The following is a 15,716-nucleotide window of genomic DNA, read 5'->3' on the forward strand; positions in this document are numbered from 1 at the left end:
CTGACCAAAGTGAACAGATCCGGTGAATCTTTTCCTGGTAATGTTTGGATGGAACTGTTTTGTTTCATCATTCCCAGAGCTAGCTCCATATTAAATGTAGGACAAGGTGTGGATTTATCTAGCTACCTTCAAGGCATTGCTCTGCTTTCTCCATAGGACTTCATTTGTCTGTGGAAACAAATGTGTGTTTCAATACCCCTGCTATCCCAATGGTGTGCTTTCATTCTATTGAATACTGTTTGTCTCTATTTTCACATCTTGGTGAAGGGGGAGGTAGCACGCAGCATCGCTGAGAAAGTGTGTGTGTTTGTTTGAGCATTCTTTCTTATGCGTGGGCCCATTGAACTTCTTGTTGACAGGGTATTTAAATAGGTGTTCAAATCAAATGCGATTTGTCACATGCAGGTGTATACTGATGGTGAAATGCTTACTTACGGGCCCTTCCGAATGCATAGTGAAAAAAAGAGAAATAATATAAATATAATAACATGAAGAATAAAATACAACGAGTAATGATAACTTGGCTATATACACAGGGCACCGGTATCGAGTTGTTTGTATGGAGCCGTGCCATGGTAACGGGCATGTTTGAGAAGGTGAGGAGTGGGCTAATACGGACATGCAGCAGCTGGAACATCATTCTGCCTGAAGATGTGGCTCAGCGGGCCACATCTGCTTTCCTCTCCGCTCTGCGAGGGGGCCTGCTGGGAGAGGAATCCTAATTACAGACTGCTGCTGGCAGATAATAGACAGAGATATCTGGGGTACTACTCTACTGAGTAGGCTGGCTCCACTGGCCCTCCTGGTAGAGCTTAGACAAGCAGCCACACTATTACCATTACATGGTAACACCCCAAAGAACTCAAAACAACCCCAAACAACCCCCCAAAAAACAAACAACCCCAAACATGAACCTGAAAGAACCCAAAAGAACCTTAAAGTACCCAAAAGAACCTCAAAGTACCCTAAACAACCCCAAACAGGTACCCCAAAACAACCCAAACGTACCCAATACAACCCAAAACAACTAAAAAGTACCCATAAGTAACCCCCCAAAAAACAACATACCCCAAACAACCATAAACAAGTACCCAAAACAACCCAAAAGTACCACAAAGTACACAAAATACCCAAAAGAACACACAAGCACCCAAAAAGTACCCAAAAGAACCCAAAGGTACTCAAAACAACCCTAACATATGCAAAACAACCCCAAACAGGAACTCCAAACAGCCCAAAAGTACACAAAACAACAAAAACAACCACAAACAGGTACCCAAAACAACCCAAAAGTACACAAAACAACTCAAAACAACCACAAACAGGTACCCCAAATCATCCAAAAGAACTACAAATGGGCAGCCAAAACAACACAAAACCACCCAAATTATAAATTCAGGTTTATGTTTCAGACAGGTCAATAATGGCTTGCTTGATTGGGCTGGTTCACCTCTACAGGCTACAGGGACCCATTTGATTACACATTAGAGATAATCCAGGTCCCTCAAACATCATCAGTGACGTTTCCTGTAAACTGTGACACAGTCCTGGTCTCCTGCCATGAATGGAGCGGTCTACAGAGAACAATAGTAATGCAGTCTTTTTGTAGGCACTAACTTCGATGGCTCGTTGGTCAAATCCTACAGGGAAATTAATGTTTTTTTTTGGATAAATGCCGAAAATAAGGCCAAAACAAGCACATAAAGGCTTCATAATTAAGAAAGTTGACTGACTGATATTCAGGGCTGGTCCAGGCATAAGCGACATAAGCGGTCCCCGACCGAAAATGGAGCTCATTCGGGGTCTCAACTTACTATTGCGAGTAAGAATAGTAGAATACACCAGGTACAATTTAGAAATGTGGTTGTGCATCAGAAGTTTTTCCCTTGTTATGTCAGTCACTGACAGTCACTGAATTAGCCATGTCAGCTAACAATTTTTGATTGGTAGTTAGTTGATTGAAGTAATCATGACTGAATACTGACCGGGCACGTGCCCAGGGGCCCCGACCTTCAGGGGGCCCCTATCGATTTTGTTAGTCATTCTCACTTAGATATCAAATTAACATGGCATTAAGTCATTACAAAAATGTGTTTGATTGCAGGAAATTAGCTTCAAAACTGCATAAATGTCTCTCTACCCTATTGCAAAATGTATAGAATTGCAGAAAATTTGATGTAAAACTTTACGAAAATGATCTCTGCCCCATGGAAATGTTTTTTTATTGAGCCGATGGTCAGGGGGCCGGAACATAATTACAAATCATTTGTAGACTGCAAATTGACCGCAAGAAGCCCAAAAATATATGTTTGACCAAAACATATAATAATTTCAAACATTGATCTTGTCGTGTTTCTCTATTATGCGTGGGAGTATTTGGGAACAGATTTCTTAAATTAAAATCACATGGAGCTGATTTCCTGGTGGTTTTTTTTGTAGACTTTTATGTCCCAACAATAAAAATTCAGCATACACATTTTGATTTATTTCTGCTCAGAAAATGTTTGGGGGGGAAATAAAACCCTGGGGGACACTGTCATAGAACAATACATATAAAATCTTCTAAGCTTGTGTTAATCTCAGACCTTATTTTCGCAGTTTATCCCATAACCCATTTTTTCCCCATCATTTCCCCCATAGGAATGGCTGAACGAACCAGATGTAACTCGTTTCTGGTTTTTGGGACTACAAGCTGGCAAGCTCTATTCGCTCAAGTAATAGCTCTATCGACTCAAGAAGCTAGGCTATCATTCTGTGATAACACACTGACCTTATCTATTTCGTACCCAGAGTAATACACAGAGCATTCAAACTACTGGAGAAAACCCCTCAAAATGATCTCAAATTGTGTTTTTGCACAATAAAATGAAACACAGACTACCCCTTCCTCATCTGGAGACTATTGGGTATGTTGTGGTGGACTGTCATTAAAATTGCTTCACGGGAATCTGGTACAATTAAGTTTAGTGTGGCTAGCAACTAGATGGCTCTGAATGCACTGTCATGCAGTCAAATCTACTGCTAACTACTTATGGACCTAACTAGTTCACTCTAGTTGTATCCTGATGTCGACAGCAGATGATAGTTGTATTCATAATATACTGTAGCTAATTTAGCTAGCAAACAAACATTTTGAGAAAACAAGTTATATTAACCAGCTAGAGAGCTAGCTAGCATTAGCAATGTTTGGTGGTCAATTCCGGATTCGAAAAATACTCCAACAGCCTCTGCATTTCAGGAATCACAATAGCAAGTACGCCTGGTGCATTCACTGTTATTTAGACATTTAATCAATTGAGCTACATTTTCTATGAAAACTCTGTTTTGTCATAGGTCTCATTGGCTTTCATGTGCTTGAAACATGAGCTTGTCCGAGGTGTCGGACTCCATTGGAGATCTGCGATTGGTTGCCCAAAATTCTGGGTCTTGATTTAGCGAAGGGTCAATTGACTGAACTGAAACTGAATTGACCCTGTCCCTGACCCCCACACACCCACCCTATCTGCGTTCACTCACATACACATTTACCAGAGTAGGCAAATAATTATATCCACACGTTCATACACTACATGACCAAAAGTATGTGACACCTGCTCGTCGAACATCTCATTCCAAGATCCACCCTTTTTTTCAATTATCACCTAAAATGACATACTCAAATCTAACTGCCTGTAGCTCAGGACCTGAAGCAAGGATATGCATATTCTTGATACCATTTGAAAGGAAACACTTTGATGTTTGTGGAAATGTGAAATTAATGTAGGAGAATATAACACAGATCTGGTAAAAGATAATACATAGAAAAAAACATGCGTTCTTTTGTATTTTTTTGTACCATCGTCTTTGAAATGCAAGAGAAAGGCCATAATGAATTATTCTAGCCCAGGCACAATTTAGACTTTGGGCACTAGATGGCAGCAGTGTATGGGCAAAGTTTTAGACTGATTCAATGAACCATTGCATTTCTATTCACAATGTTGTTTCAAGACTGCCCAAATGTGCCTAATTGGTTTATTCATACATTTTCAAGTTCATAATTGTACACTCTCCTCAAACAATAGCATGGTATTATTTCACTGTAATAGCTACTGTAAATTGGACAGTGCAGTTAGATTAACAAGAATGTAAGCTTTCTGCCCATATCAGATATGTCTATGTCCTGGGATTTTTTTGTGTTTCTTACAACCTCAGGCTAATGTGATTAGCATATGTTAGCTCAACCGTCCCAAGGTCGGGACACCGATCCTGTAGAGGATTTTATAAATTATGGTAGGGCAGACATTTGACGTACTGACTTGTTGGAAAGGTGGCATCCTTTGACGGTGCCACGTTGAAAGTCACTGAGCTCCTCAGTAAGGCCATTCTACTGTCAATTTTTGTCTATGGATTTTATACACCTGTCAGCAACAGGTGTGGCTGAAGTAGCCGAATCCACTAATTTGAAGGGGTGTCCACATACTTTTGTATATGTAATGCAGCTTGTTTTTGCCAATATCTACTATTTCAGTCATACTGTACTTTGCTTTTATTATTTCTTCTATCCTGACGATATAGAATCCTGACCTGAACCCAATATATCACATACCAAACTGAAACGTGAACCTGAACTGATCATTTGGGTGGTTTTGTGTTGTTTTGGCTACCAGTTTGTGGCTCTTTTAAGTACTTTTGGGTTCTGTCGGGTACCTGTTTGTGTTTTTCTGTGGTTGTTTTGGGTACTTTGGGGGGTTATTTCTGAGACTTTTGGGTTGTTTAGGTTACCTGTTTTGGGGTGGTTTGGGGTTATTTGTTGATGTTTGTGTTTGTTTTAGGTTGTTTTGAGTACTTTTGGAGTCACACTTTATTTGAATAGTCCGGATAGTCCATTTATAGTTGCTGTACAGATGGTTATACTATCAACAAACAATCTGATATTAAGCAACTGCTTACAAAGGTTACGGTTAGGGTTAGGTTTAGAATAAGGGTTAGGGTAAGGGTTAAGTTTAGGGTTAGGATAAGAGTTAGGGTTAGTAGATAATTAGTTGAAATGTTACTGATAGTCTGTAGATAGGACTATCCAAGTGAAGTGTTGCCCCTGATTTGGGTTGTTTTTGGATAACTGTTTGTGGTTGTTTGGGGTACTTGTGTGTTGTTTTGGGTACCTGTTTGTAGTTGTGTTGGGTACTTTGGGGTTATTTTAGGTACTTTCCGGTACCTGTTTGGGGTGACTAGTTGGACCTGTTAAGGGTCCCTCACAGATGGTCACAGCTCTAGGCAGCAGCACTAGGAGTCTGGCCAAGGAAACAATAGCTTGTTCATCACCCATTGTTTTATATAAATGTGTCTGTCTGCATGGATGTTGAATGGGAAAATGAAAGGAGATTCTACCATCAGGAAAAAACTTTTTTTTTTACCAACAGGAACACTTAATGCCCAGTAATAGTGGAAGACAAGTACTTGTTTAAAAAACACATGGAAGAGACAATCGAAGGAAACGTAGTGAACCCTGCAGATAAATACAAGAAACAGATTTTAATGAGATGTTTTTACTTTTAAACAGAACATCTGTATGCATTTTCTCACAGCAATGAGATAATAAAATTGAGTCAGTGTTCTAAAGTGTAAACATGTGCTCTGCGTGGGACTGGGTGATAACATTACCTTTGGTTCCTCTCTGTGGTTCCTCTTTGTCCCCTGAGTTTAGTATTTTTGGACAGGGAATGAAATATGTGTTTAGTTTCCAGTACAGCCTCCTCTCTCTCTGGTGTTTGGATATGTTCTGTAAATAGAGATGGTACAGGGGTTTACTTCCTTCTCTGCTCTTAATGCAAAAAGCTGGACTGGATGTCCTCACACCTACAGTTGGAGTCGGAAGTTTACATACACCTTAGCCAAATACATTTAAACTCAGTTTTTAGCAATTTCTGACATTTTATCCAAGTAAAAATTCCCTGTCTTAGGTCAGTTAGGATCACCACTTTATCAGAATAATAGTAGAGAATGATTTATTTCAGCTTTTATTTCTTTCATCACATTCCCAGTGGGTCAGAAGCTTACATACACTCAATTAGTATATGGTAGCATTGCCTTTAAATTGTTTAACTTGGGTCAAACTTTTCGGGTAGCCTTCCACACGCTTCCCACAATAAGTTGGGTGAATTTTGGCCCATTCTTCCAGACAGAGCTGGTGTACCTGAGTCAGGTTTGTAGGCCTCCTTGCTCGCAAACACTCTTTCGGTTTTGCCCACAAATTTTCCATAGGAATTGAGGTCAGGGCTTTGTGATGGCCACTCCAATACCTTGACTTTGTTGTACTTAAACCATTTTGCCACAACTTTGGAAGTATGCTTGGGGTCATTGTCCATTTGGAAGACCCATTTGCGAGCAAGCTTTAACTTCCTGACTGATGTCTTGAGATGTTGCTTCAATATATCCACATCATTTTCCTGCCTCATGATGCCATCTATTTTGTGAAGTGCACCAGTCCCTCCTGCAGCAAAGCACCCCCACAACATGATGCTGCCACCCCCGTGCCTCACGGTTGGGATGGTGTTCTTCACCTTGCAAGCCTCCCCCTTTATCCTCCAAACATAACGATGGTCATTACGGCCAAACAGTTCTATTTTTGTTTCATCAGACCAGAGGACATTTCTTCAAAAAGTACGATCTTTGTCACCATGTGCAGTTGCAAACCGTAGTCTGGCTTTTTTATGGCGGTTTTTGAGCAGTGGCTTCTTCCTTGCTGAGCGGCCTTTCAGGTTATGTCGATATAGGACTCGTTTTACTGTGGATATAGATACTTTTGTACCTGTTTTCTCCAGCATCTTCACAAGGTCCTTTGCTGCTGTTCTGGGATTTATTTGCACTTTTCGCACCACAGTATGTTCATCTCTTGGAGACAGAACGCGTCTCCTTGCTGAACAGTATGACGGCTGTGTGGTCCCATGGTGTTTATACTTGTGTACTATTGTTTGTACAGATGAACGTGGTACCTTCAGGCATTTGGAAATTGCTCCCAAGGATGAACCAGACTTGTGGAGGTCTACAATTTTTTTTCTAAGGTCTTGGTTGATTTCTTTTGATTTTTCCATGATGTCAAGCAAAGAGGCACTGAGTTTGAAGGTAGGCCTTGAAATACATCCACAGGTACACCTCCAATTGACTCAAATGTCAATTAGCCTATCAGAAGCTTCTAAAGCCATGACATCATTTTCTGGAATTTTCCAAGCTGTTTAAAGGCACAGTCAACTTAGTGTATGTGAACTTCTGACCCACTGGAATTGTGATACAGTGAATTATAAGTGAAATAATCTGTCTGTAAACAATTGTTGGAAAAAGTATTTGTGTCATGCACAAAGTAGATGTCCTAATCGATTTGCCAAAACTATAGTTTGTTAACAAGAAATTTGTGGAGTAGTTGAAAAATTAGTTTTAATAACTCCAACCTAAGTGTATGTAAATCGGGTACGTTTTTTATCCGGCCGTGAAAATACTGCCCCCTATCCATAACAAGGTAAACTTCTGACTTCCAACTGTATGTATGTCCTGTCTTTCTTATGTAAGAGATACCTCAGACTGGCTGATATGGGGTAATGCTGTGCCCACCAAACACCATTCAGTCCCCTGCTCCACCACTTACTCCATCTCAGACTCCTTTCTCTGCTCCGGCCATTTTCCCCATTGTAAAGCTCCAAACACATCTGTTTCAGTCACCGATACATCACATCAAGGCTTTGAACTACCGGCCCAAACACTATTCTTACTGCCCAGGATCCCCCTATGATTTTGGTAGTAAATCATGACACCAGTACTTTAAATCAGACATCTACCAATATCTTGTGTTTGGCTTTTGTGTACTACTTTCTAGCCTTGAAGTATCCTAGCCCACGGACCAATAGGGCTCTCAGTCTCAGTAACAATTTGGCAACATTTCTCCTGCTGTCCTGCTGTCCAACAGATAAATATAGGGCCTGCTTTTTCCAGTCTGGGACTCTTGCCCATTCAGCCCTCCTGTGGGGGAGCACAGGGACAGAAGTAACTTTTGTTTCTGTCAGTTGTGATCGATAAATCCCTCCTCAGACCACCTTACAACACTACTCACACCACCTCTCTGTTCTCTCTACACCCACAGGCTCACCCTTTCCAAAGGTGCGCTGGTTCAAGAACGGTCTTGGGATATTCCCTGACCAATCAGAGTTCTCTGTGGCAGAAGATGGCTCTCTAGTGATTGGCTCTGCATCTGCCAGTCACAGCGGGGACTTCAAGTGTGTGGCCAGCAATGATGCAGGCTCTGTTGAGCGGAAGACACGGCTGAAAGTGAATGGTGAGACCTCATAAACTCGATCTTTATACAGACCTGATGTCAGTTCAGATCACAATAAAATGTGATCGACCGCCTTGATTCGGTCTTATGTAGCAAAATTTGAAATTGTGTTTTTTACATTGGATAAAAGCAGAGACACAGAGCTACAAAATGGTATATCACACACTGCATTTGAGGAACAAGGGGAAAGTAATTCTGCTTTGAAAGTTGATAAACTTGTAACCTCACTTTTGAGAAAATGGCCTTTGAATGTTTTGGTACTACTATTGGAGAGTTCTTCTTTGTCTACACCCATTCAGCATCGTTCACACCCTCTTAAGCTTTCACCACACCCATCTCTTTAAACATTGATCCGAGCATTCTGTCCTAACGACAACAGTCAAGCACCCAAGCTACCTGGCTAACGTTGGCTAGCTTGCTAGCTACTTCCAGACACAAATGAGAGAACAGCTTGCTGACCATTTTATTCACCCTAGCAGAGCTGGATAGGTGTTGAGCATTCATAAATTTGTCAGTTATTCTGCGCTCTGGCACATTCAGACGAGAGTGCTCTGAAATCGGGGTAGATAGCCAGAGCGAATTTACCAGCTACGTCTATCAACAGTTGTCGCAATGACATTCTATTGAAATGCTTTTAAGTATTTTGTTAAGACGTGTAGCTAGCTAGCTAGGTAAACAATGAACCATAATCCCAACACATGATGTTACTACCTTGCATTAATCTGCAAGCTAACCAACCAGGTTCAATGTTAGCTAGCTAACATTAGGCTATAACTAGCAAAGCAAATGTCTCTGAGATTCGAATAATAAGATCATACACGTCACGTTAGCTAGCGAGCCAGCCAGCTAATGTTTGCTAGCTACCTAACAGTACACTTTAACTTGAAATGAAAAAATGACTTTCTGTCAAAATTAGAAATGTGTAATCTGAAAATGTAGCTAGCAAGACTATCTTACCCATTTACATCATAGATGGATGCTTCTCCCTGTCACGGATGCCATGGTTGCCCTTAGTTTGAAGATGTAATCCGGAGACAGGTGTTTTCTCCATCTCCTTAGCTATCATACTAATTCCACTGATTTCAAAACTCGGTCCTCCAGAAAGTGAAAAGGAACACTAATGCAGTTCTACTACGTGATACATAAAAAAGCAGCATTAGACAGGATTACCTAGACATACTGACCAGCTCAAATAGACAGAAGCGTGCTACATGGCAGACCAATCTGAACTCATCTCTCGGCATGTGCAGCCCACTCATTATCTCTACCAATTATGGCTAGCGGGAAGGTTGCTTCTATTTCTGTGGCTAAACCAACTAGGCTCGTAATTTAACAATTTTCTTTGTATCTACAGATGGTGTACAAGTCTTTTATTAAGGGCACATGAAAGTTCATGTTCCAGAAGGCATTTCTGCCAAAAAACACATTTTGATTAAAAAAAGGTTGACATTCAAATGGCTCTCCTGAGAGGTAGTGACCCATGACATATGCCTAGTTTACTGAAAATAGTCACAAATGTGTTAATAAGGGGACTTCTAGATGATGTCTGTCTCCTGTATTCCTCCAGTTCCCCCCGAGATCCAGGATGATGGACAGCCCCTGAACCTGACTGTCACCCTGAAGCAGCCCCTCACTCTCGGCTGTGATGCCTTTGGTATCCCCTCACCCACAATCACCTGGACTAAAGACGGACTTAATGTGAGCCACCTACCAGTCATTCAAATAAGCTTCTTAAAAAACACTAAGAAATAATGTATTGGTTGTATATTGTATGTTACCATCTCAGTTAACACTTCTCGGGAGAGAGAATATTGTTGTAATGTTACCTGTAATGTTCCCCTAATATTTGAGTGTCCAGTTTTTCGTTAGTTAGGGGAACATTCTATCTATGTTAAGTAAAACTTTCTGAAAACCGTTTTAGCATGTTTTAATTAATGTTCTAGACGCGTTTTATTGCACATTGCAAGAACATTCGTCCAGTTTCCTGAGGGGTTAGGACAATATTCCATCAATGTCCCACCAAACATACATAGAACATGGTTGCCATGTTCTCAGAATGTACGATATTAATGTTCTACACACGTGCCCCAAAAACATCATTACACATCACATCTTGTTACTTTTGCAGAGCCAATCAAGGCCCATGTTCTGTGTATGTTTGGTGGGACTTTGATGGAATATTCTCAGAACCCACAGAAAACTGGACACTTGAATGTTCTTGCAACGTGTCTAGAACATTAATATCTGAGAACATGGTAACCATGTTCTTGGTAAGTTCTATTTGACATTAAGGAAATGGTCTCTTGGAAACATTCCTTGCACATCACAGGAACATTCCTATGAAAATGTTAGTTAATGTCCTAATGAGACTCATAAGGGAACATTTTCTAAAGTTGTGGGAATGTTTGTTGTTAGCTGGGATACTTCTAACTGTCAATGACAATCATGTTATTTGTATCTTGCAACACAGTGACACCAAGTGGTAGTTTAGTTTATCACAGTCCAATATTGATCATACAGTAACAAGCACTAATTATGTGTTTAGGTGGTGGACTCCCTTGGAGTGTACCTTCAGAATGGGAAGAGACTTCTGAGAATCTACCGGGTCCAGGAAGAGCATGGGGGCCAGTTCACCTGCACAGCTAGTAACACAGCCGGGCAGGCCCGAAGGGACTACAACATTGTAGTACAAGGTGATCCTTCATAGTGCTTCAAATCAAGTTGTGGTCCTACCGCTCCCATTGATTTTAAATTTAAGGAAAGTAAACAAGCAGGCATTACAGGTCCAAGGCAGAGTTGTATGCTTTCTTAAGCCTAATTATCTGTGTGTGTGTGTGTGTGTGTGTGTGTGTGTGTGTGTGTGTGTGTGTGTGTGTGTGTGTGTGTGTGTGTGTGTGTGTGTGTGTGTGTGTGTGTGTGTGTGTGTGTGTGTGTGTGTCAGCCCCACCAGTAATCTCGGGGACGTCCAGGGTACAAGACCTGTCAGTGGTTGCAGGACAGGAGGTGGAGTTCCAGTGTCGGGTCGGTGGGCGCCCAGCCCCCAAAGTGGAATGGAGCCGGGATGGAGAGTGAGTATTCCATTATAGTTGTATGAGTTTGATATCAGATTTTGTGTGGGGATGAATCAGTACACAATCCGGCTTTGGTGTATTGATCCCTATTCCTCCTCTCCAGGGTGCTGTCCAAGGATGGTGACCCCCATGTGGAGTTCCATGAGCAGGGCCAGGTGATGAAGGTGAATGTGGTCAGACTGAGGGACCAGGGCTTGTACCAGTGTCTGGCCAGTAACAGCGCTGGGACACAGATGCGCCAGTTCAGACTCATAGTGCTAGGTATCCCCTCTCTCATGTCTCCTTCTCAATGAATTCACACATACAACACACACTTCCAAAAATCTAATTAAAACTCAATGTTTATCAATGTTTATCAATGAAGCAGATTCACCTTCTGTACAACAGTATACCTTGAGAAAGTCACCTTCTCTTTCTCAATCCTCTCTCTCCCTGTTTCTCTAGCTCCCCCCACCATCAGGGGCCCCAGTGAGACCTCAAAGGTGTCTGTGGTGTTGGGTTTCCCCACTGTTCTGCCTTGTGATGTAGAAGGTTCTCCCATGCCCAGTATCACCTGGCTGAAGGACAACCAGCCCATCGTGTCCAGTGCACAGCTCACCTACACCCGGGGTGGGCAGGCGCTGCGGCTGGGGACAGCACACGGAGACAGTGCTGGTATTTACACCTGCCGAGCCTCAAACCCCGCAGGCACCACTCTCAAACACTACTCACTCAGTGTGCTTGGTAAGTGAACCAGACAGGGAGAGGGTTGATTCCAGTGTACAGAATAAAATGTAGTCTTAACATCAACCAAATGAAATGTAAATGCGGATTTTGAATGTCTGTTTCATTTGATCAGTTCCACCCCAGCTTGAAGGGAACTCTACATCTCTGAGTTTCGGCGGCCGAGATGAGAGAGTGCGTATCAATGGCTCAGTAACCCTGTCCTGTCTGGCTAAAGGCTTCCCTGAACCCAAGACCCAGTGGTTCAAAGATGGACTGGTTGGTTTGTGTTTCTGTCTGTCTAGCTGTTTCTCATCATTTAATTTAGCGCCATAGATGTCTATTTCTGATAATATGAAAACGTGATGGTGTTGTACCTTCTGTTTCTAGTTGTTGACTAGGAACTCCCACACTGGTATTCGTGAGAGTGGTCAGTTCCTTCACATAGACAATGCCATACTCTCCCATGAGGGACAATACACCTGTGTGGTCACCAACACTGCAGGAGAGGACAAGAGAGACTTCCATGTCACCATTCAGGGTGTGTCCACGCATGGAATTGACACTGTCTGCCCTTTGCAAGATTTGTTCATTCACACTATGCAACCTAATCTCATAGCACTCTTGTGATACTAACTGAACATTATTTTTCTCTCTCTCTAGTTCCTCCCATCTTCCATCGGGTGAGTAACGGTGCAGCGGCCTGGGGTCTGAGAGGAGAGGATGAAGAAGAGGAGGGAGGGGACAGAGATGATGAGATAACTGAGAAGAGAGAGGTGGTCCTGGGGCATCCCATCAGCCTGTCCTGTGAGAGTAACGCCATCCCCCCGCCCCGTCTCAGCTGGTACAGAGAGGGACATAAGCTCTCCACTGCTGACGGAGTGGTACTGCTGCCAGGTGAGAGGGGTCAATGCCCTCTAGGTCTAGGATATGAAACCGGTACAACGACCAGTATGGCACTACTGCAGCATCAGCTCCACTGTGATCCAATGGGATGCTGTGTTACGTTGTTGTTCTCTAGGTGGGCAGGTGCTCCAGATCCCTCGGGTCCAGCAGGAGGATGCTGGAAAATATACATGTCAGGCGGTGAACGAAGCAGGAGAAGACCGCATGCACTTTGACCTGGATGTGCTGGGTTGGCATGTTTTCTTACGACTTCCTGTCATTCTGTCAATTCATTTTTCAGCGATAGCCTAACAACTATTAAATGTATGAAAGGGCCAAGGAGTCATTTCCTAATGTTTCTCTATGTTGACGTCCTGTTTGCCCAGTTCCCCCAGTGATAACTGGCCAGTTGGATGAGTTCATGCAGGAGATAGGAGCGGTAGTGAACAGTACAGTGGCTCTCCACTGTGACGTGACGGGTCATCCAGCACCAGCAATCTCCTGGCTGAGGGACGGCACACCACTGCAATCCGGACAACACCACAGCATCAGCAAGGACGGGAGACAACTACAGGTCAGAATCCCATTATGACATGGTTGGAACAAAGTGTCGTGTCTTTGGGCATCAGTAACTTGAAGACATGTTTATCAAATAACTCTCTGTAATTATTATTACGCGATTAACTGATTAATCGTGTAACTGTAATTAACTAGGAGGTCGGGGCACCAAGGAAAATATTCAGATTACAAAGTTATAATTTTCCTAATATAACTTTCCAGATATCATAATATCTGACCGATTATTTTCTGATTAATGATGTATTATTACCTCGCGTCAAGTCTCATTCCAAACGTCGTAAATTGTTGTTATCTGCACGAACCCAGTCTTCACTAAGTCATCCATACATCAATTGTCTTAAAATCATTTATTTACTAAACTAAGTAATTAACAGAAAGCATACAAACAGTAGGAATCATTACAAAGAAATGGTAGAGTAATGTGCCCTAGTGGGCTAAACCGGCATGGCGGCTTGTTAAACAAACAAGGGGGTTGGGGGCAGCGGAGAAGGCACAACAGAGTTGATAAATATTAACAATTGATATGCTAATCCTTTGCACATGAACGCTCACTCATTCGGGAACAATTGCAATCAATATATATTTACGCTCAGTGTGTCGTCGGGATCCTTGTTGGAGAGTTCCCTCTCTCTCTCTCTTGGTTAGAATGGATCTTTCAAAGCGACATTCATTAACGTCGTTATAGAATGGATGTTTCGTCAGTCTTCGTGTTCAATGATACCGAATTTCTAGCTGCAGACTAGTAATTAATATCAAAGACTTGTTATTATTCTGTCGGTATCGATAGTCTAAAAGTTTAACTACGTGGTATGGTTAAAGTTCAGTAGAGGGATGCATGGTCATACCTATTGGCCAACTCGTAATGGAGTGGAGGCCTGGTCTAAAGAAATAAATTCTGGGTGGGGGTTTTATACTGAACATAGAAAAGCTGTCACATGATGCCTTGTCCTGTCTGTGTCCCTGGGGGCGTGCCGATGACTGAGTTAACCTCTCTAGGGAAGGTGGGACGAAATCGTCCCACCTACGTAACAGCCAGTGGAATCCTGTGGCGCGTTATTCAAATACCTTAGAAATGCTATTACTTCAATTTCTCAAACATATGACTATTTTACACCATTTTAAAGACAAGACTCTCGTTAATCTAACCCCACTGTCCGATTTCAAAAAGGCTTTACAACGAAAGCAAAACATTAGATTATGTCAGCAGAGTACCCAGCCAGAAATAATCAGACACCCATTTTTCAAGCTAGCATATAATGTCACATAAACCCAAACCACAGCTAAATACAGCACTAACCTTTGATGATCTTCATCAGATGACAATCCTAGGACATTATGTTATACAATACATGCATGTTTTGTTCAATCAAGTTCATATTTATATCAAAAAACTGTTTTTTACATTAGCATGTGACGTTCAGAACTAGCATACCCCCCGCAAACTTCCGGTGAATTTACTAAATTACTCACGATAAACGTTCACAAAAAACATAACAATTATTTTAAGAATTATAGATACAGAACTCCTCTATGCACTCGCTATGTCCGATTTTAAAATAGCTTTTCGGTGAAAGCACATTTTGCAATCTTCTAAGTAGATAGCCCGGCATCACAGGGCTAGCTATTTAGACACCCACCAAGTTTAGCCCTCACCAAAGTCAGATTTACTATAAGAAAAATGTTATTACCTTTGCTGTTCCTCGTCAGAATGCACTCCCAGGACTTCTACTTCAATAAGAAATGTTGGTTTGGTTCAAAATAATCCATAGTTATGTTCAAATATCCTCTGTTTTGTTCGTGCGTTCAAGACACTATCCGAAGTGTAAAGAAGGGTGACGCGCCCGACGCGTTTCGTGACAAAAAAATGTGAAATATTCCATTACCGTACTTCGAAGCATGTCAACCGCTGTTTAAAATCAATTTTTATGCCATTTTTTTCATAAAAAAGCGATAATATTCAGACCGGGAAACCGTGTTTTAGTACAAAGAGAGAGAAAATAAAAACATGGGGTCGCCTCGTGCACGCGCTTCAGTCTCATTGTCCTCTGATAGACCACTTACCAAAGGCGCTAATGTTTTTCAGCCAGGGGCTGCAAAGACGTCATTCAGCTTTTTCCCGGGTTCTGAGAGCCTATGGGAGCCGTAGGAAGTGTCACGTTACAGCAAAGATCCTAAGT

The 15,716-nt window shown here is 42.0% G+C and overlaps 1 protein-coding gene across 1 annotated transcript in view; it reads left to right on the plus strand.

Moving 5' to 3' along the window:
- Positions 1–15,716, plus strand: part of LOC115200051 (hemicentin-1-like) — a 78,815-nt gene that overhangs the window by 38,153 nt on the left and 24,946 nt on the right. Inside the window, exons 26-36 of the mRNA XM_029762737.1 lie at positions 8,111–8,302; positions 9,870–10,000; positions 10,848–10,995; positions 11,244–11,370; positions 11,477–11,634; positions 11,818–12,096; positions 12,212–12,354; positions 12,466–12,616; positions 12,739–12,972; positions 13,097–13,210; positions 13,347–13,534. Of these exons, the coding sequence (XP_029618597.1) occupies positions 8,111–8,302; positions 9,870–10,000; positions 10,848–10,995; positions 11,244–11,370; positions 11,477–11,634; positions 11,818–12,096; positions 12,212–12,354; positions 12,466–12,616; positions 12,739–12,972; positions 13,097–13,210; positions 13,347–13,534 (1,865 nt within the window). The remainder of the gene's footprint in view (positions 1–8,110; positions 8,303–9,869; positions 10,001–10,847; positions 10,996–11,243; positions 11,371–11,476; positions 11,635–11,817; positions 12,097–12,211; positions 12,355–12,465; positions 12,617–12,738; positions 12,973–13,096; positions 13,211–13,346; positions 13,535–15,716) is intronic.

This window comes from Salmo trutta, chromosome 9 (assembly GCF_901001165.1).
Source record: "Salmo trutta chromosome 9, fSalTru1.1, whole genome shotgun sequence".
Taxonomy (NCBI): domain Eukaryota; kingdom Metazoa; phylum Chordata; class Actinopteri; order Salmoniformes; family Salmonidae; genus Salmo; species Salmo trutta.